The 20,390-nt window shown below is 49.7% G+C and overlaps 1 protein-coding gene and 1 long non-coding RNA gene across 4 annotated transcripts in view; one reads left to right on the top strand and one right to left on the bottom strand.

Moving 5' to 3' along the window:
• The window catches only part of HIF3A (hypoxia inducible factor 3 subunit alpha), a 66,053-nt gene that overhangs the window by 35,948 nt on the left and 9,715 nt on the right, over positions 1-20,390 (top strand). For all 3 annotated transcript variants that reach the window (XM_083753777.1, XM_083753778.1, XM_083753776.1), the window contains exons 4-12: positions 1,539-1,623; positions 3,233-3,342; positions 5,127-5,341; positions 6,846-6,952; positions 9,277-9,424; positions 13,127-13,287; positions 13,398-13,639; positions 15,360-15,455; positions 18,628-19,010. In XM_083753777.1, the coding sequence (XP_083609903.1) occupies positions 1,539-1,623; positions 3,233-3,342; positions 5,127-5,341; positions 6,846-6,952; positions 9,277-9,424; positions 13,127-13,287; positions 13,398-13,639; positions 15,360-15,455; positions 18,628-19,010 (1,547 nt within the window). The remainder of the gene's footprint in view (positions 1-1,538; positions 1,624-3,232; positions 3,343-5,126; positions 5,342-6,845; positions 6,953-9,276; positions 9,425-13,126; positions 13,288-13,397; positions 13,640-15,359; positions 15,456-18,627; positions 19,011-20,390) is intronic.
• LOC310851803 overlaps positions 19,162-20,390 on the bottom strand; it is a 153,057-nt gene continuing 151,828 nt past the window's right edge. The window contains exon 3 of the long non-coding RNA XR_014567824.1: positions 19,162-19,180. This is a non-coding gene — a long non-coding RNA (uncharacterized lncRNA). The remainder of the gene's footprint in view (positions 19,181-20,390) is intronic.

Here is a 20,390-nt window from a genome sequence, read left to right as displayed (position 1 = left end):
AACAGCACTCTTCCTTGCTTGTGATTCTGTATGGCAGCTGGCATACAGAGGTTTCCTGCTTCTGGCAACCATTTTCTGTAATAGGAAGATGGGAAACTCCTGTTACTGTCAGGATGAGGAGGTCATCCCAAGATTTTTTATTCCAGGCAGCTGCTTCCTAACCAAGACCCTGAGGGCAAATTCATTGAGGACTGGGGAAAGTTTACGGAATATCTGAGAACTATATGTGATGAACAGACAACGCTAGTGGGTTTGAAAGAGGCTTTGTGATAATACAAGGTATATTGTAAGAATGAAACTGAGATGGAAGGTTAATATCAAATCGGCAATACTACATAGAAAATGCGTAAAGATATGAAAAATGGATGATTGAGGGAGGTGCTGGTGGAAGTTCAAAAAATTGCAAATTTGTAAACATGGTTGTCAAAATTATTTGTAAAAGGAAACTTAATAAAAAATTATATATAAAAAAAGACCCTGAGGGCAAAGGGATATGGGTGGGCCTGGGCAGGAAGACAGCAGCCCGCCCAGAATATTAACAGAGCAGCCTGATGAAGATCAGTGTTTGGGGCGAGAGCCTGTGACCTTTTGAAAGAGAGTGTTCATTGTGGAAGTGGTTGCTATGCACTTTGAAATTACTTGTCCGGAAACAAAGGCTTTATATTGTCTTTATTTTGTGTGCACTGGAAAATTAAGGACAACGCTTTTCTTTCAGGCTTGCTGAATCGCACTCAGTGTTGGCATTCCTCTGGCGGAAAAAAAATCCCCTGTGGCAGACTGATTGTTGAATGGATTGTTTTATTTTACTGGAGTAGTTAAAGCATGATGATGCCTTTGACGTTTCACTCAGCCCTGTGATTTTGAGAGTGGAGATCTTGCCCTCAGGAAAGGGCTGCTAGAAAATAGCATTTTCCAGTTTTCGCTTCCAAAATCTTGCTTTTCTTCTTAATCCAGAGAGAGAATTATTACATTTTTTCCAAAATATATTTTCAAATCATGCTGGGGTTTTTTCTTTCCTCTTTAACTTTCCTCTTTTTGGAAACGGAATGCCCTCAAGTTGCTGAAAACCAAGTTGAACCAATGCGTTTCTTTATCACTAATCAACCAGAATTCTTGACATGGGCAAAATTTGCCTTCCCCTCTGACGGTGCTTGTTGTACCAAGGCCAGCGGTTTTCTCCTGCAAAGCACCTGCTCTGAAACGGCTGCAGAAGTTTTTGCTCGAGACTCGAAAGCAACCTAAAAGCAAAACAGAGGCGTTTGGAAAAATGTGCCCTTCGCGATATGTGATGCGGCTTTATTGAATTTCTGGCGTACGTGGGAGAGTGAAAGGGAACACAGGAAGTGGGTGGGATTTCTGATTGGCTGCTCCAGAGAGCCCAGACCAACTGGCTGCTTTCTAGCAGATCTCGGCTCCTTTGCATGCGCTCCTAGCATATGGTGTCCCGCTAGGCTTAGCGGAGGCAGTGTGCTGGCTCCAACCTTCCCCCGCCCCGTGCGTTGCTTTCTGATGTCCCCGATTCTCTTTCCTTCCGCTAGCTGGAGCTCATTGGTCACAGCGTCTTTGACTTCATTCATCCTTGTGATCAAGAAGAACTGCAAGATGTATTGAGCCCAAGGCAAGGTGAGTGCCTCTCCCCCATCCTCTCCCATGCATGCCCGTTGGGCCTTGAGAAATGTTCTTCCCCATGACCCACACACAAACAGAGCGTCTTTATCTCACAGACTCCTTGTGATGTGCTAATAGCAGACGTGGACCCCCCCATTTGCACTGTGCGTTTGAAGCAGGAACATTGCCGCTTTAAGCAATCGTGGCTTCCCCCAAAGGATTCTGGGAAATGTGGTTTGTTAAGGGGAGGGGGCTGAGAGCTGTTCGGGGGATCCTTCCAGAGCTACAGTTCCCAGAGTGGCTCTTCCCAGGGAACTATGGGAATTCCCGTAGTTCCCGGAGGAGAATTAAGAGTCTCCTAATGACTCTCAGCACCCAAAACAAACTACAACTCCCAGGGTTCTTGGGGAGAAGCCATGTCTGTTTAAAGTGGTAGCATAGGACTTTAAAAATGTACAGTGGTGACCCGCAAGACGAATGCCTTGCAAGACGAAAAACTCGCTAGACGAAAGAGTTTTCCGTTTTTGAGGTGCTTCGCAAGACGAATTTCCCTATGGGCTTGCTTCGCAAGACGAAAACGCCTTGCGAGTTCTTGCAAGTTTTTCCCCCTTCCCCCCTTTTTCTAAGCCGCTAATAGCGCTAATCCGCTAATGGCCGTGCTTCGCAAGACGAAAAAACCGCAAGACGAAGAGACTCGCGGAACGAATTAATTTCGTCTTGCGAGGCACCACTGTATGTTGTAGAGGTGGCCTTATTCTCCCACTGTCATGAAAACAACCAGGGGGGTGTTGGCAGACTCGCAGGAGTAACAGAAGTACAGTAGTCATACCTCGGGTTAGATATGCTCCAGGTTGAGCGTTTTCAGGTTACACTCCGCGGCAACCAGGAAGTAAAGGAACGCATTACTTCCAGGTTTCACCGCATGCGCAGAAGCTCAAAATGACATCACGCACGGAAGCGGCGAAACGTGACCCGCAGACGCGCAGTCACGTGTTACGTTCTGCTCAGGATGCGAACAGGGATCCTGTCCGCATCCAGAGGTACCACTGTACAAAAACGCTTTTTAAAGAAATGGGTGGAGGGTGAACTTTAATAGAGTTGGGGAGGCCTGAAAAACTGCTTGGTGCGCATCCTCGTAGTGGGCATGGAATGTGTGGCTTTTGGTGGGGAGAAACAGCAAAAAATAGGGTGGGATGCAATGGAACGGAATATCCTCACAAGGGCCCTGCGAGGTGGCTCAGGTTGAGAGATTGCGACTTGCCCGAGGTCACCCACCAGCTTGGGTAAGTGTACGGTGCTCTCTCCCTCCCTATGCTATCCTAAAAACAGCCCTGTGAGGTAGGCTAGGTTGAGAGACAGTGACCAGACAGAGGCCACCTATTGAGCTTCATGGCTGAGGGGTGGGATTTGAACCCTCTTCTCCCAGGTCCTCGTCTGGCACACAACACTGCCCTCCCTACATTTTATTATGATTAAAATGTGCGTCCAGAACTAGATTTCCCCTTCCTGCCACAGAAGAAGCACGTTCTCCTCCTTCCCCAGACTCCCAACTCTTGCTCCCTTCCTGCACTCGTGCGCCCCAGATTTTGACAGGCTTTTCCATCTCTAACTCTGCCCCCCCCAGGTTTCTCAAAGAAGAAGGAGGTGAAGACGGAACGTAGCTTCTCCTTGCGCATGAAGAGCACCCTCACAACCAGAGGGCGCACCGTCAACCTCAAGTCCGCCACCTGGAAAGTGAGCGAATGCGTCTTAAGAGGGTGTGCATGGAACCAAAAGGGTTTTGTGTTGGGAATATGGGGGAAAGAGGGCTCTTTTCCCAAAGTGGGGCAATACCGCCCCCTTGGGGGGCGCTGGAACAATCCAGAGGGGGGGTAGTAGCCTCGGTTGCAAGGTGGGGGTGGGCAGGGAAGGAGCGTTGAATAAAAATAATGGGGGCGGTAAAGAAACACACATGCATAAAAGAAAACAAATTTGTCCCTGCATCTTTCTGTTTGTTTTCTTAAAGAAGGTAGCTTTCCAGGGGGGCATGGAGTAATAGGTTGTTGTTTTTTTCCTGAAAATGGTTCAGATAAAGAGAGACGTGGGTGGCGTGTGGGTTAAACCACAGAGCCTAGGGCTTGCTGATCAGAAGGTCGGCGATTCGAATCCCCGTGACAGAGTGAGCTCCCGTTGCTGGGTCCCTGCTCCTGCCAACCTAGCAGTTCGAAAGCACGTCAAAGTTCAAGTAGATAAATAGGTACCGCTCTGGCGGGAAGGTAAACGGCGTTTCCGTGCTCTGCTCTGGTTTGCCAGAAGTGGCTTAGTCATGCTGGCCACATGACCCGGAAGCTGTACACCGGTTCCCTCGGCCAGTAAAACGAGATGAGCGCCGCAACCCCAGAGTCGGCCACGACTGGACCTAATGGTCAGGGGTTCCTTTACCCTTTACCTTCAGTTCAAGTAAGTTTGGGAATCTGCTCTAGAGCAAAGTGCCACTCTGGAAAAAGGAGGGCCTTACTGTGGCAACGGCACTGAGGGCATCGTTATAGAAACGAGGGGGCTGAAAACCATGGCTTGGACCAGCACCAAGGCAGCACAAAATGGTGATGATGATGATGATGTTACCTATATTTATATTTTTTGGTGGGATTGCACATATGACTGCTATCTTTCTCGAGTGAGTGAGTGAGTGTGTGTGTATATATATATACAGTGGTACCTTGGTAGTCGAACGGCTTGGCTCCCAAATGACACAAACCCAGAAGTGAGTGTTCCAATTTGCTAACATTTTTTGGAAGCCAAATGTCTTCCGTGGCTTCTGATTGAGGGCAGAAAGCTCCTGCAGCCAATCGGAAGCTGCACCTTGGTTTTCGAACAATCCCTGGAATTGAACGGACTCCCGAAACAGATTAAATTCGAGAACCAAGGTACCACTGTATATTCTTTTTCCCATCACTGTTAAGGTGGGATAGACACATCGTACAGACGCACAACGGGTGGTTTTGTATTTGCAACTCGTTATCTGAAAATTAGGGACGCGGGTAGCTCTGTGGGTTAAACCACAGAGCCTAGGACTTGCTGATCAGAAGGTCGGCGGTTCAAATCCCCACGACTGGGTGAGCTCCTGTTGCTGGGTCCCTGCTCCTGCCTACCTAGCAGTTCGAAAGCACGTCAAAGTGCAAGTAGATAAATAGGTACCACTCCGGCGGGAAGGTAAATGGCGTTTCCGTGCGCTGCTCTGGTTCTCCAGAAGCGGCTTAGTCATGCTGGCCACATGACCCGGAAGCTGTACTCCGGCTCCCTCGGCCAGTAAAGTGAGATGAGCACCGCAACCCCAGAGTCGGCCACGACTGGACCTAATGGTCAGGGGTCCCTTTACCTTTACATCTGAAAATTAAAGTCTTAAAAACCCAAGCAGCATGAATGAAAATGTAAGGATGTTTCTGAGAGGCAGCGCCATCTTAGAACAGCTTCTGGAGGCGGGTCTGTGAATGAATTGGTGGGTTGGAACTGCCCCAATTCTTCTTTTCCTCTCGCAGGTGCTCCATTGCTCCGGCCATATGCGGTCCTATGCGCCCGCCAAGCCAGCAGGGGGGAAGGAGGCAGAAGGCGGCTTCGTGGAGCCCCCTTTGCGGTGTTTGGTGCTCATCTGCGAGGCCATCCCGCACCCCGCTAACATCGAGACCCCGCTGGACAGCGGCACCTTCCTCAGCCGCCATACCATGGATATGAAGTTTACCTATTGCGATGAGAGGTGAGCATGAGGCACGGAGGGCTGGAAAATTGCGCCGGGTGGGGCTGGTGGGAGTTGCCATCCTAAACGGCCATGGTGGCTGGCGCTCGCAGGGCAAGCAGAGCGACTGGAGTAAAGCAGACGGAGCCCAGAGAGAAAAGAAACTTCTAATACTTCACTCGATGGCAAACGGAACAAGAACAGGACAGTGGTACCTCGGGTTACATACGCTTCAGGTTACAGACTCCGCTAACCCAGAAATAGTGCCTCGGGTTGAGAACTTTGCTTCAGGATGAGAACAGAAATCGTGCTCCGGCGGCGTGGCAGCAGCAGGAGACCCCATTAGCTAAAGTGGTTCTTCAGGTTAAGAACAGTTTCAGGTTAAGAACAGACCTCCGGAACGAATTAAGTACTTAACCCGAGGTACCACTGTATATAACTTGAGGAGGATTGGATTTACAGGCCAAGTTGAGGGCTGGGGGACATGTTCAGCCACCCTTTCTGAGGTAAACTTACTTCAGAAGGGCTTTCCCCTTAAACTCCTCCAACGGTCAAATCTGAAGAGTCCTCACTGACAACGAATTTCCAGCTGACTCCAGGCAGTCAGTCTGCAGTCAGCTGGACAAATACAGTGGTACCTCTGGTTGCGAACAGGATCTGTTCTGGAGGCCTGTTCGCAACATGAAAGGAACGCAACCTGCAGTGGCACGTCTACACACGAGCAGGTTGTGATTCATTGCTTCTGTGCATGCGCATGACGTCATTTTGCGCGTCTGCGCATTCACGAGCGGCGAAACCCGGAAGTAACCCTTTCCGGTACTTCTGGGTCGCCGCAGGGCATACCATGAAAAAACGTAACATGAGGTATGACTGTAGCAGAATTAACTCAGGGTCCTTGACATTGAACTGATGGGAGTTGTTGTCCATAGCATCTGAAAGACACCAGGCTGACAAAAGCCGGGATCAGGCCATAAGCTGAGGCGGTCCGTTGGAGGCAGTTGGTGGGGAGCCTGGGGATTCCATGTTCCGGAACTTTCCGGTGACGGGCAATGCAGCGCCCGCCTCCTGCTTGAGAATTAGGATCTCTTTTGTGGATCCGCTGGGTGTCTTTCCCACCCTACTTTGCCCTGGCAGTTTTTGAGGACCCCCCCCAAAGTTACAGGAGGAAGTGATGGACAAGATGGAGATATTGGCAGTGACAGGACTTCTCTGACATCAGGGGGGATTTTTCTGCCGTCTCGCCTCGAGGGCAGTGATGCAAAAAGCATGAGGGACATTCAGAGCCCATAGTAGCTCCTGTAGTCATGATCTTACGCAAAAACCACTTTGCAAAGTCTGTCTGAAAAGCGATATATAAATACTGGAAATAAATAAAATAAAATAAGGGAGTTGTTTTTTGGTATCTGAGCCCCTAGGCCATTGATGTGGTGGTTTTGTAAAGGTACATGTGAACTGGAAGAGTTGCCTCCACCCTTGGGTAGAGATCTTCCACTCTGCCTTTCTCATGTGACATTTCCCCGGGCAGGATTGCAGAGGTGGCTGGTTACACGCCTGAAGACTTGCTGGGCTGCTCCATTTACGAGTATATCCACGCCCTGGACTCCGATTCTGTCAGCAAGAGCATCAACACCCGTAAGTTACACCTTCCCTGAGTGTCACACACAAACACGGAGCAGGATCCTGATCTGGGGAAAACCGTTCCCTGCAGCAAAAATGGAAAAGAGAAGAACTTTGACTGCATTTGTGCGCCATACTTTAAAGAGTCATGGCTTCTCCCAGAGAATTCTGGGAGGTGAGAGTTGTTAGGAGGCCCCTCTGATCCCAGAGCTACAGTTCCTTGAGTGATTTAACAATCCATCCTTCTGCCCAGGGGATTATGGGAACTGTAGTTCTGGGAGAGCAGTGGGGTGTCCTAACAACCGCAGCTCCCAGAATCCTTTGGGGGAAACCATGGCTGTTTAAAGTGGTATCATTGCACTTTAAATGTGTGGAGATGTGGCCTTCCTCCAGTTTGCTTTATCGCAGCCTTGGCGCAGGGTACAGAACGTAGTATCAGGAATCAAAGCCATGGCTCTCACTTCTCCTAAAACTAAGTTTCTAGTCCTTAAACTTGAAGAGGTGTTGGGTAGAACCTCAGAATACAGAGACAGCTGGGGACTGCTTGGTCTGCCTTATTCTTTGCCTGTTTCTCTGTGGCTGGTGGAAGCAGGGTAAACGAAAGGCCAAATGATCAGATAAATGCTAATTTCATTTGCATGATTCATTCAGGCTAGTGGATTCAGCTTTTGCTTTTGTGTGTGTGTGTGTGTGTGTGTGTGTGTGCGCAGAATGTATATTTTTTACACACATTTAAGCACACACAATATGGAACCAAACAGGACAACTGCTGTGTCCTGGGCCGGTTCCTTCTGTTAATCAGGCATCATAATACAGAGAAGCCGATTTCTTTGCAACGTTGCCTGTCTCTATTTTAAAAAGCAAGTTCCTAGTCCTCATTATTTTAAAGGCAAAAACTGGGAAGTCGAAATCCACAGAGTTGGCTGGTGCCTTCCTCACGGCTCCCAGTTTTTCTTGCTTCCCCACATGCGCTGTCATTCTACGTCCCTGTCGCTGTACATTTCCCCCCAAAATTCCCCACAAACCCCTCAGTTTCCTTTCTTTCCCTTGTTGCTGGCACTGAATGTAGGGTGGATTCTGAGGTGGTTGAGCCAACATGAAATGATGTTTCTGGCAGAGTGGACCGTTCATGTGCAGTGCTTTCAATAAGCCACAGACAAGGCGGGGCAAAAACTCCTGTGGGGTCCCTTCGAAAGGGGGTGACTTAATGAGGGAAGAGTGGACACAGTCTCTCCAATTTCTGCTGCAGATAAGAGCAGGTCTTTGTCAACCTGGTGTTTCCTCAGGTTTTTTGGATTACAGCTCCCATGAGCTCCAGAAAACCTGTTCCTGCTGGCTGGGGCTCATCTGAGTTGTCGCCCAACATGGCCAAGCTGGCTGAGGCTCATGGGAGTTGTAGTCCAAGATAGCCCAGGTGGCTGGAGCTGGTCAGAATTGTAGGCCACATTGTAGACCAGCAGTCAGTCCTGGCTTGCCGCAAGGAATTTTGGGGCCTGCAGTTTGTTAAATGTGCTGAGAATTGCTTTGAGACCCCGGTATCCCTCCCAGAGCTGCAGTTATCAGCATCAAGAAGGGTTGATTGCTAAACCACCCTGGGAACTGTAGTTCTGTGAGGGGAATAGGGCTCCCCTAAACACTCTTAAACACCCTAAATGTGGGTGGCACTGTGGGTTAAACCACAGAGCCTAGGGCTTGCCAATCAGAAGGTCGGCAGTTCGAATCCCCGCAACAGGGTGAGCTCCCATTGCTCCTGCCAACCTAGGAGTTCGAAAGCACGTCAAAGTGCAAGTAGATAAATAGGTACCACTCTGGGGGGAAGGTAAACGGCGTTTCTGTGCACTGCTCTGGTTTGCCAGAAGCAGCTTAGTCCTGCTGGCCACATGACCCGGAAGCTGTACGCCGGCTTCCTCGACCAATAAAATGAGATGAGCGCCGCAACCCCAGAGTCGTTTGCGATTGGACCTAACGGTCAGGGGTCCCTTCACCTAAACACTCTCATCACCCTTAACAACTAAATACAGCTCCCAGAATTATTTTGGGGGAGCCAGGACTGTGTAAACTTTCAATGCCTTAAATGTGGATGCAGCCTTAGCCCAACGCATCAGGAGGGCACCACTGCGGCGAAAAGGGCTTTGCAGGCATTTAAAGATGAGTGGGACGCTCTGCGTCAAGAGGGAGAAAATCTGCCTTGGTAGGGGATTTCCAGTTCCGTAAGCGACTAGCTTGTAAACAAGAGCGGCGGCCGCCTGTTACGCCTTCCTGTCTCGCCGCCTCCACCTCCCAGCTTATCCGTTTGTCTGTCTGTTCTAGACTGTCTGTGTTTCACTTCCTTCTGGTAGTGCTGAGCAAGGGGCAGGCGGTTACCGGTCATTACCGTTTCCTGGCCAGGAACGGCGGTTACCTGTGGACCCAGACTCAAGCCACGGTCATCTCCAGCAGCAAGAACTCCCAGCCCGAGAGCATCGTCTGTGTACACTTCATCTTGAGGTCAGAGTTTGGGAAGGGGTGGTGTGTCTCTTGTGTGTCCGTCCCCCCCAGATAAATGAACAATCCTGGACTGGGAGGCTTGTAGGAACGGTGAATGTTATATAGAGATGCCCTAAAGGTTTTTTGTTTAGTAATCACAAGACAGAGAAACCAGTAGGAGAACACTTCAATCTCCCAGGACATTCTATACAAGATCTCAAAGTAGCTGTTTTACTACAAAGGAATTTCAGAAATAGACTGGAAAGAGAAGCTGCTGAATTGCAACTTATCACCAAACTTAAAACCGTGGAGAGACCTGGTCCGAACAAAGACATTGGATTCTTATCTCATTATACATGACAAAGCCATTTTTCACCTTCTCACCCCTTGCTTTTTCCTGTAAGACCTATTGCAGTCGTTAAGAGTCGTCAACAGGCTCATCACAGCTATCTGCCAATCACCCATTCCCACCACCCTTCTGAGTGATACCCCTCCCCACCTTCTCACTATATAGAAGGGTCTGGTGACTTCTGTTTCAGTGTATCTGAAGAAGTGTGCATGCACACGAAAGCTCATACCTAGAACTAACTTAGTTGGTCTTTAAGGTGCTACTGGAAGGAATTTTTTTGTTTTGTTTAGTTTGTTGGTGACAAGAGCGACTTAAATTTTCTGGCAATAAAATAACTATGGTCTCGTCATTACGTTCGCTAAATTGACAACATTCCCACTATGGAGTCCTTTACCACTTACATTCCCTTTCCCACAGAGTGTTTTTTAATTAATTTTAAGTGTAGAGAAATACAGAAGGAAAACAAAGGAACCAAAAATGTAAATTGACACAGTCTTGGAGAACAGAAATATAATACTGCTCAGAAGGAACAACGAACTGTCAGCTAGCACTCGGGCTTTCCTCAGAGATTTAGCATATAGAGCAGGCATAGGCAAACTCCGGCCCTCCAGATGTTTGGGACTACAATTCCCATCATCCCTGACCGTTAGTCCTGTTAGCTAGGGATGATGGGAATTGTAGTCCCAAACATCTGGAAGGTCGGAGTTTGCCTAGTCCTGATAGAAAGCATATGAACAAAAGAAGCTACGCAACGCCGTGCGACTTTCAGATTTTTACCATTTTTGGAACTGATCTTGTGGCAAAGCTTCCGAGAAATGTGAAACCTCAGGTTTGGGGGATTGTGCTGTTTTTAAGTTACTCAGTGGCAAGTGTTATGTTTCTTCGGAGGAAAGAAAGCCAGGGGCTTATCATCAGCTGCCAGCCACGAGGAATCCCCCTTGTTCCTAATTTGGTTTTGGGGAAGTAGCCTGGAGATCTTGTCAACAACTCTAGACAGGGAAGTTTTGTATTTTCAGTCTGAAGAGTAGCGTTGGGCAACACTGAGTTCAGTTTTTAAGTACAGTCATACCTCGGAGGTCAGACGGAATCTGTCCCGGAAGTCCATTCAGCTTCCAAAACGTTCGAAAATCAAATCAGGGCTTCTGATTGGATGCTCAGGTTCAAAAAGAACGTTTCCAAAACTGGAACAATCACTTCCAGGTTTTCTGCGTTTGGGAGCCTGTGCACATTCTGTTTCTGGCCACTTTAGGAAACAGGGAGAGTGGACTAGGTGTATCCAAAAGCGCTCATCTTGTGTCCAGATGTCAAAGAGAAAAACAACTACCATACTTTCAGAAGACCTCTTAAGGCAGTCCTGTTTAGGGAAGCTTTTAATGTTTAATGGATTATTGTATTTTAATTGTTGAAAGCCGCCCAGAGTGGCTGGGGAAACCCAGCCAGATGGGCGGGGTATAAATAATAAATAATAATAATAATAATTATTAGTATTATTATGTAACTGCATCTGGCTAGTTAATACAGGCAACTCCCCATTTACGCACATTCAAGGCACATGTGAACATGCATGTGTGGCACGAAAAGGGGCAAGAATGGCCCTAAAACAGGAAAAAAATGTGAGAAAACAATCCCACAAGCCTTTGCAAGTGCAATCCCAGGACCCCTTGCACTGACTTTGAGACCCGTGGAGAGTTGGAGTTTGAGCGAGGAAGTTCGGAGGGAGCGATTGTGCTGAAGTTCTGTGGATTTTTGCTATTTTTGAAAGGGGTTTCCAGAGGTGTAGCTTGCGGACTTTTTCTGTGTCGTTGCCAGTGTGCGCGATTTCACATAAATGCACGGTGCTTCGGAACGTAAACTCCACGTAAGTGGGGAGTTACCTGTAGTTTAACACGACAGCCTCAGAACTGCAAATCAAAGCTCCCCAAAACACGTCATAGCTGTGTCCTCATCGCTGGATAGCTCTGGGAGCTCTAACTCAGCAAAAGCAGAGGTTTGGAGCTTTCCCAGTCATTGATTTGCTGCCAACTGCATTCCCTTTTTTTATTCTTCCGCCCGGGAGTAGAATTACAGTATTTTTCGCCCTATAGGATGCACTTTTCCCCCTCCAAAAATGAAGGGGAAATGTGTGTGCATCCTATGGGGCGAATGCAGGCTTTCGCTGAAGCCTGGAGAGCGAGAGGGGTCGGTGCGCGCAACTTCGCCATCGCTCTCGGACCTGTTCTGGGGGCTGGGGTCGGGGGAAGCTCGGGCTTCGCTCCCGGACCCCCAGCCCCGTGGCTAAAAATGAAGCCAGGACAGCGAGCGGGATCCATCCTGCTCGCTGTCATGGCTTCTTTGCCCTTTGGGGCTCGGGGGGGGGAGGGGATAATTTTCCCCCTTTATTCCCTCCCCCCCAAAAATAAGTGCGTCCTATGGCCGGTGTGCCCTGTAGGGCAAAAAATACGGTAATCTGCACCCGCTGCCACTTTATGCATCAGAGGCCTTCTCAAGGCAAGAAGACAAAGAGCTAGGTGCCCACATTGCTTGGTAGCAAGTCATGCCTCTGCATTATTTTATTTTATTCTAAATGAATATGAATAGTGTGTGTGTGTGTGTGTGTGTGTGTGTGTGTAATAATAATAATAATAATAATAATAATAATAATAATAATAATAATAAATTTTATTTATACCCCACCCTCCCCAGCCAGAGCCAGGCTCAGGGGGGTAACACCAGTAAAATTACAATAAAAACATAATGGGGGGGGGACCAATTTACAATACAGGTTAAAATGCAATTTAAAATGCAGCCTCATTTTAAAAGTAGCCGATAGATCAAAACCATAAGGGGAGGGAAACATAAGGGTCAGACTGAGTCCAAACCAAAGGCCAGGCGGAACAGCTCTGTCTTGCAGGCCCTGCGGAAAGATGTCAAGTCCCGCAGGGCCCTAGTCTCTTGTGACAGAGCGTTCCGCCAAGTCGGGGCCAGTACTGAAAAGGCCCCGGCCCTAGTTGAGACCAATCTGACCACCTTGCAACCTGGGACCTTCAAAATGTTGTCATTTGTGGACCTTAAGGTCCTCCGCGGGGCATACCAGGAGAGGCGGTCCCGTAGGTACGTGGGTACACACAGAGAGAGAAGGAAAAAAAGGGATGTAAAATATTGGCAACCACACCCTCCCTGCCCACTCAGGTGTCTGTGACTGCCAGTTGCATTGGCCCTGCCGTGCTCGGTTAACATAAGGTTACCAGATTTTTTCAATGAATCCGGGGACATTTTTCAACTACAATGGATTTTGTATGGGGATTTTTTTGTAAATCTGGGGACTGTCCCTGGGAAACGGGGACATCTGGTATCCTTAGGTTCACAACCTCCTTGCCTCGACGCCCTTTTTACAGCCAGGTGGAAGAGATGGGCCTGGTACTCTCCTTGGAGCAGACCGAGCGGCAAGGGGAGCACCGCCGGCTGCCCCCGCCCTCCCTCGAGGGGCTGGACTCCGACGGGGCCCTTGACGACCTGGACGCCAACGGGGGAGACACCATCATCAACCTCAGCTTTGGTATGGAGTGGCAGGAGTCACGGGCGGGAGGTTTTCTGCGGGACAGGGAGGTGGGGAACCAAGCCGGACCCTCGCCTGTGATGCCGCCACTCCCTCTTTCCTCTCCCCAGAGCTGCGCGGCCCCAAAGTCCTGGCCTTCCTGCGCCCCACCAACATCAGCGAAGAGGAGCTGCAGCTGGACCCCAAGCGCTTCTGCAGCCCCGACCTCCAGAAGCTGCTGGGCCCCATCTTCGACCCCCCCGGGGCCCAGAGCCAAGCGCCAGGGACCCTGCGGGCAAGGCCTCCGGCCGCACCGCCCAAGCCTGCTCTGGTTGCCAAGAACACTTCTGGAGGCAGGAGCCCAGTGAACCCGGTAAGGAGGTTGTGGACTTTGGGAAGGGAGTCCTTCTCCATGGGGGATGAGTTTAGAGTGCAGGCGGATGGCCTGCCTGGGGGATTTGGTGCCTCTGAGGCTGTGTTGCAGACACAGGGTCACCTGCCCGGAGGGGGAGAAGAGGAAGGTTATTTGGTGAAGGAATGGGGATGTAAAGGTAAAGGGACCCCTGACCATTAGGTCCAGTCGTGGCCGACTCTGGGGTTGCGGCACTCATCTCGCTTTATTGGCCGAGGGAGCCGGTGTACAGCTTCCAGTTCATGTAGCCAGCATGACTAAGCCGCTTCTGGCGAACCACAGCAGCGCACGGAAACGCCGTTTACCTTCCCGCCGGAGCGGTACCTATTTATCTACTTGCACTGGTGTGCTTTTGAACAGCTAGGTTGGCAGGAGCAGGGACCGAACAATGGGAGCTCACCCCATCGTGGGGATTCGAACCGCCGACCTTCTGATCGGCAAGCCCTAGGCTCTGGTTTAACCCACAGTGCCACCGCGTCCCTAATGGGGATGTATCACTGCGCAAATGACAAGGGTGACCAGGCCTGTGCATTTAAGAATGTCGGAATGGCCCTGGACCTGTCAGGCTTCAGGGAATCGGATCCCCCTCCCTCACAGCGTGCTGCCAGTAATGGAAAGACGAGAAGGTCTTACCAGTGCCTTTTATTCCATATTCACAGAGAGAGGCGTAGATTTGCTGCCTCTTGGAGTAATGGCGTTGCTCCAAATAATCTCCGCCCTTCCAGTCTCAGTTGTCAACAGCACCCCCCTGCTTACGGTGGCTGCTTAGGGTCAATTGTCTCTTCGCTCTCTGCTCTCCTACTTTCACTGCTCGCCGGTTTCTAGGAGAAGCGGGTTCTGGGATGCTCTCTAGTGGTCAGCCAGCTGTTGCTGCTCTGCTCCTCCTGTTATTTCCCAGTTTTGCCCCTCTTCCCTCTATGAGCTGTGACCCTCTGCAAACCACTGTTGTAAATCTATACTTTCCTCCTCTTCTCGGGAAGGTACAGGAGAAGGGGGAGGCGGTCTCCACCATTCATCCTCAGTCTGGTCCCTGGCAGGATCAGACCAAAATCCCTTTTAGACCAGCATCTTGTTCTTGCAGTGGCCAACCAGGTCCCTGTAAGCAGAGCGCCCGCAGTGCATTCCTAACCTTGTGATCAGGTTTCCAGAGTCCCTAAGATGCTTGGAGGGTGCCTTGTACGCCTCCTTCCGGAAACTCCCGTAGCCAAGCTGGCGCCAAATGCCTTGCTCCACATTCCTTTGGACCAGCCTTTTTCAACCTGTGGGTCCCCAGATGTTGAACTACAACTCCCATCACCCCTAGCAAGCAAGGCCAGAGCTCAGGGATGATGGGAGTTGTAGTGCAACAACATCTGGGGACCCACAGGTTGAGAACCGCTGCTTTGGAGCAACTCAGCGAGGCCGAGAGGAGGGTGTTGTCATCTGGGCAGTCCAGGGTCTCCCGACAGCCTGCCCAGGTTTCCTGGAGAGGTCACTTTAACCCTGTGCTGTGACCTCACCCCCAGAGGCACACTGCATTGTGTGTCTCAAGACAGATGGGAAGACAACAGATCAGGTTTCCCTTATAAGAAATAGGACTCTGCTTGAGATCCACACTTGGAGCTGTCGAAGGCTTGATCCTAGGAGCACTGGCAAAGCGAGAGCATCTTCGCCCATGTTTTGCTTTTGTTTCCCCCTCCAGGTTGAGCTGCCAGAAGAGCTGCTTTTTGACATGGAGAACGTGCAGAAGCTCTTTGCTTCCAGCAAGGAGACTCAGTCAATGGAGACGGCCCTGCAGGTATCTTTGGGCAGGGAAGGCTCTACCAGTGAGAGCCAGTGTGGTGCAGTGGTTAAGAGCAGTAGACTCGTAATCTGGGGAACCAGGTTCGCTTCCCCGCTCCTCCACATGCAGCTGCTAGGTGACCTTGGGCCAGTCACACTTCTCTGAAGTCTCTCAGCCCCACTCACCTCACAGAGTGCTTGTTTTGCGGGGAGGAAGGGAAAGGAGAATGTTAGCCGCTTTGAGACTCCTTCGGGTAGTGATAAAGCGGGATATCAAATCCAAACTCCTCCCCTGCTTTGGGGGCTCCCAGCCTTGGACGGAGAGTGCTCAGGTCCATTGCGTGGCGAGTTCCCACCCCCCTCCCCCAGTAGAAATAATGACACATGACACAATTATTAAGGTTAATGGACTAAATAAGGCCGCAACTTTATTGGTTACAGGTGATGAGCGGTATTGGCTTAGGCATTGGTCCTAACCGACTACAGCCCTTCCGCTTGAAGTCTGGGAAGGGTTAACCACCGGTAGGGGGGTCCTGCTGATGCACATCGACTAGGAACCCCTCCAGGGTCACCGAGAGGGGGCGTGCCTTAGGCCCTCACCTCCCCAGGCTTCAGACAGGGCCACGCCCCCCAGAATCCTTTACCATACTACCCTTCTATATGTGGGGCAGGTGATGGCCCTACCTCCCCTCTTCCGTCTACAGAACAATACCAATGCCTAACCGCCAATACCAAGAAGGTTGTAACGATTTGCTACGAGGTAGGCAAAAAACAAGTGGCTGGTGCCAATTTGCCAAGTGGAAAAATTCCTACCAGGCCCCTCAACGGCGACCAACCGAGTACAGTGGTGCCTCGCAAGACGAAATTAATTCGTTCCGCGGGTCTCTTCATCTTGCGGTTTTTTCGTCTTGCGAAGCACGGCTATTAGTGGCTTAGCGGCTATTAACGGCTTAGCGGCTTAGTGGCTATTAACGGCTTAGTGGCTTTAAGAAAAAGGAAAAAAACTCACAAGAACTCGCAAGACGTTTCGTCTTGCGAAGCAAGCCCATAGGGAAATTCGTCTTGCAAAGCACCTCAAAAAACGGAAAACTCTTGCGTCTAGCGAGTTTTTCGTCTTGCGAGGCATTCGTCTTGCGGGGCACCACTGTACTCAGGTCCATTCCCATGCGTGTTCATTCAGTTTGGTACTGAACTCACTGACCTTCAAATGCCAGCGTTCATTTTATTTTTACAAGCCAAGTTTCTAGCCCTTAAAGTTATTGAAATGTCACAAGTCAGAGTGGGGAGCCTTAAGTCATCACGGAGGGAGCAGGCTTCCAGTATCCAGCACAATAAAGCAGTTGCTGCAAAGCAATGATGAGAAAAAGCCACATGTACACGGGTAGCAGAAGTCACATTCAAGGTACACAGGGTCCTGAGTGCCACACGCTTCAAGTATTTCAGCATTGGTTCAGTGCCAACAGCATGTGCGCCAAACATAGAAATGGCTTCCTTTATGCTTAATGGTAAAGGTAAAGGGACCCCTGACCATTAGGTCCAGTCGTGGCCGACTCTGGGCTTGCGATGCTCATCTCGCTTTACTGGCCGAGGGAGCCGGCGTACAGCTTCCGGGTCCTGTGGCCAGCAGGACTAAGCCACTTCTGGCGAACCAGAGCAGCGCACGGAAACGCCATTTACCTTCCCGCCGGAGCGGTGCCTATTTATCTACTTGCACTTTGACGTGCTTTCGAACTGCTAGGTTGGCAGGAGCAGGGACTGAGCAACGGAAGCTCACCCCGTCGCGGGGATTCGAACCGCCGACCTTCTGATCGGCAAGTCCTAGGCTCTGTGGTTTAATCCACAGCACCACCCACGTCCCTTATGCTTAGGTGACTTAAAACATGACTTAGATGGGTGCCGGGGATGTTGGGCCGCAGCTCCCATCACTCCTGACTGCTCGCCATGCTGGTGGGATCTGGAGTCTCGAACTTGTTCTGTGCCCGTTCCCTCTCCTTCCTTCGCGAGCGAGAGAAGGGTTGTGAAAGCTTCCGGTTCCACTTCTGACGAAAACCACAGCTTTCTGCTACGTATGAACCCAGGGAGCTGTGATTTAGTGGGAGGAAACAAACCCAAGATATCGGCTTACGGTTTGATTATCCTGGTTTGTTTTCACTAACTCGAATTAGCATGAATTTCAGTTCCCCAAGTTTGCACTTGAAAGGGAAACTCCCCTCCTCTTGAGGAGACAAATGGAGAAGAGGTGCGGTTCATTCACTGACATTGAAGCCATGCTTTAGGTCAGCTGAGGGCTGATGGGATTGTAGTCCAAAACAACTGGAGGGCATCAGGATGGCGAAGGTTGGAAGGGGCTTTGCTGCCTCAGCCAGTTGGCCTTTAATGGTGTCACAGGACTTACTTAAAAAAAAAACCACACAACCTCATATATTTATATCCCTCTTAACACTTTACAAAGTCTCTAAGCGGCTTACAAAAAAGAATGCAATTTAGCAAATATAAAATCTGTACAATTTTTATGTACAGTGGTACCTCTAGTTACGGACTCGATCTGTTCCGGGGTGCCATTCGCACCCCGAAAATCTAACTAGAATGCAGCTTCTGGGCACACGTGTGGCGCGATAGAGCGCTTCTGGGCATGTGCAAAGTGCGCAGAACGTTTATCGCACGTATGTGCAGCGAAACCTGGAATTGTAAAATTATCCCTAAACAATTATAAAAAAACACTAATATGTGTGTGGTTTTTTTTTAGAATATTTATTCTCCCTGCTCCCATAAATTCTATAGTACTTGTCAATTTAGGAATGCTGTGTTTTCTTTTTTTTTAAAAAAAGGAATCTATGAGGCCGGCACCATCATTTGGCATCCTTGACAAGCTGACAAAGTCACTGGCCCCCACTGATGCTTGTCCTGAGTTTACTATTGCTATTATTTTATTATTACCTGGTGTTTTGAGCAGCAATGGACAACCTTGGTCTAGCCGCCATTAAACTCCCCGCAGTGCCCTTGGCATACCTGTGTCTGCCTGTCGCCAAGTAAGCCCGACACTGTCTGCTGGCAAAGCAGGGAGCTCATCAAAGGACATTTTGCCTCTTGAGAATATGAATTTCCGCAAGCCTCTCCCGAGCTTGTTCCCAACCCGTCCCCCGCAAACGTTCCCATTGCCGATGACAGCTCTCTGCCGCCCCCTGCAGGACTACGAAGGCCTGGACCTGGAGATGCTGGCTCCGTACATCTCGATGGACGACGATTTCCAGCTCAGCAGCACCGACCACCCGCCCTGGCTGGCCGAGAAACGGGCCGGGGTCCCGGGGCCGGGGACCCGGCCAACCTCGCCGCCCCCGCGGCCTCGCTCGAGAAGCTTCCACGGAGTCTCCCCCCGCCCGCCCGAGCAGGCCACTCTCCCCCGCTGGGGCAGCGACACCAGCCTCAGCCACCCCCGCCCTGCCCAGTCCCCAGGGAGCCCCCCATGTGGGGCAGAGCAAGTGGTGGAGATGGTGGCGTCCGTCAAGATCCAGGCCGTGCAGGATGGGAGCGGTCAAAATGGCCAGGTGGCCTCCGTGGGTGGGAGGAAGAGGTAAGGCAGGGGTCAGCAAACTTTTTCAGCAGGGGGCCGGTCTACTGTCCCTCAGACCTTGTGGGGGGGGCGGACTATATTTTTTGGGGGGGAATGAACGAATTCCTACGCCCCACAAATAACCCAGAGATGCATTTTCAATAAAAGCACACATTCTACTCATGTAGAAGCTGGGCATGTTTAGCCTGGAGAAGAGGAGGTTAAGGGGTGATATGATAGCCATGTTCAAATATATAAAAGGATGTCACATAGAGGAGGGAGAAAGGTTGTTTTCTGCTGCGCGGACACGGAGCAATGGATCCAAACTACAAGAAAGAAGATTCCACCTAAACATTAGGAAGAACTTCCTGACAGTAAGAGCTGTTTGACAGTGGAATTTGCTGCCAAGGAGTGTGGTGGAGTCTCCTTCTTTGGAGGTCTTTAAGCAGAGGCTTGACAACCATATGTCAGGAGTGCTCTGATGGTGTTTCCTGCTTGGCAGGGGGTTGGACTCGATGGCCCTTGTGGTCTCTTCCAACTCTAGGATTCTATGATTCTATGAAAAACATCAGGCAGGCCCCACAACTGACCCAGAGATGCATTTTAAATAAAAGGACACATTCTACTCATGTATAAACACCAGGCAGGCCCCACAAATAACCCAGAGATGCATTTTTAAGAAAAGGACACATTCTACTCATGTAAAAACACGCTGATTCCTGGACCGTCCACGGGCCGGATTTAGAAGGCGATTAGGCCACATCTGGTCCCTGGGCCTTAATTTGCCTACCCATGAGATAAAGGGAGGGTTGGCTTTTATATAGCAGTTTTTAAATAAAATGTGATATGCTCCCCCCTGCCCCCCCCCGGTGGCTTGCAAGTGAAATGGTAAATTGGAGCAGAAATAATAAAACCAAATAATAATAAAACCTTACTCCACTCTCAGAACTAGAGTTCACTGTGAAGAGGGGTTGATTGTTAAACCACTTTGACAACTTTGCGCATCCCCCCCTTTTTTAAAAAAACATATTTTTTATTTTATTTTAGTATTTTATTAAGAGAATTTCATTTATGAAAAGATGGGGGGGAGAAAGAAAAAAGTGAGAATGAAAGAAAAAATACATTACCATGCGTGAATATACAGATGTATATATTTGTATGATTCTAATACACACATAATTGTCGGTAACCTAATATATTCCGCGTAAATTCAATCCAAATGGGAGTTCCCACATCCTTAACAAACTACAGCTCCCAGAATTCTTTGGGGGAAAGCTATGCCTGTTTAGAGTGGTGTCATCGTGCTTTAAATGTAGCCTCAGTTTCTGGCAGTGTTTTAGCATTAATACTTAACTGACCACCTCGTTTTTACATAAATAAAAAATTAAGTAAAAAAGCGGG

Source organism: Podarcis gaigeae (assembly GCF_964106915.1).
Source record: "Podarcis gaigeae genome assembly, chromosome: 8".
Classification (NCBI taxonomy): Eukaryota; Metazoa; Chordata; class Lepidosauria; order Squamata; family Lacertidae; genus Podarcis; species Podarcis gaigeae.
The sequence above is the reverse complement of the archived record's forward strand: the minus strand, read 5'-3'. Positions and strand labels throughout refer to the sequence as shown.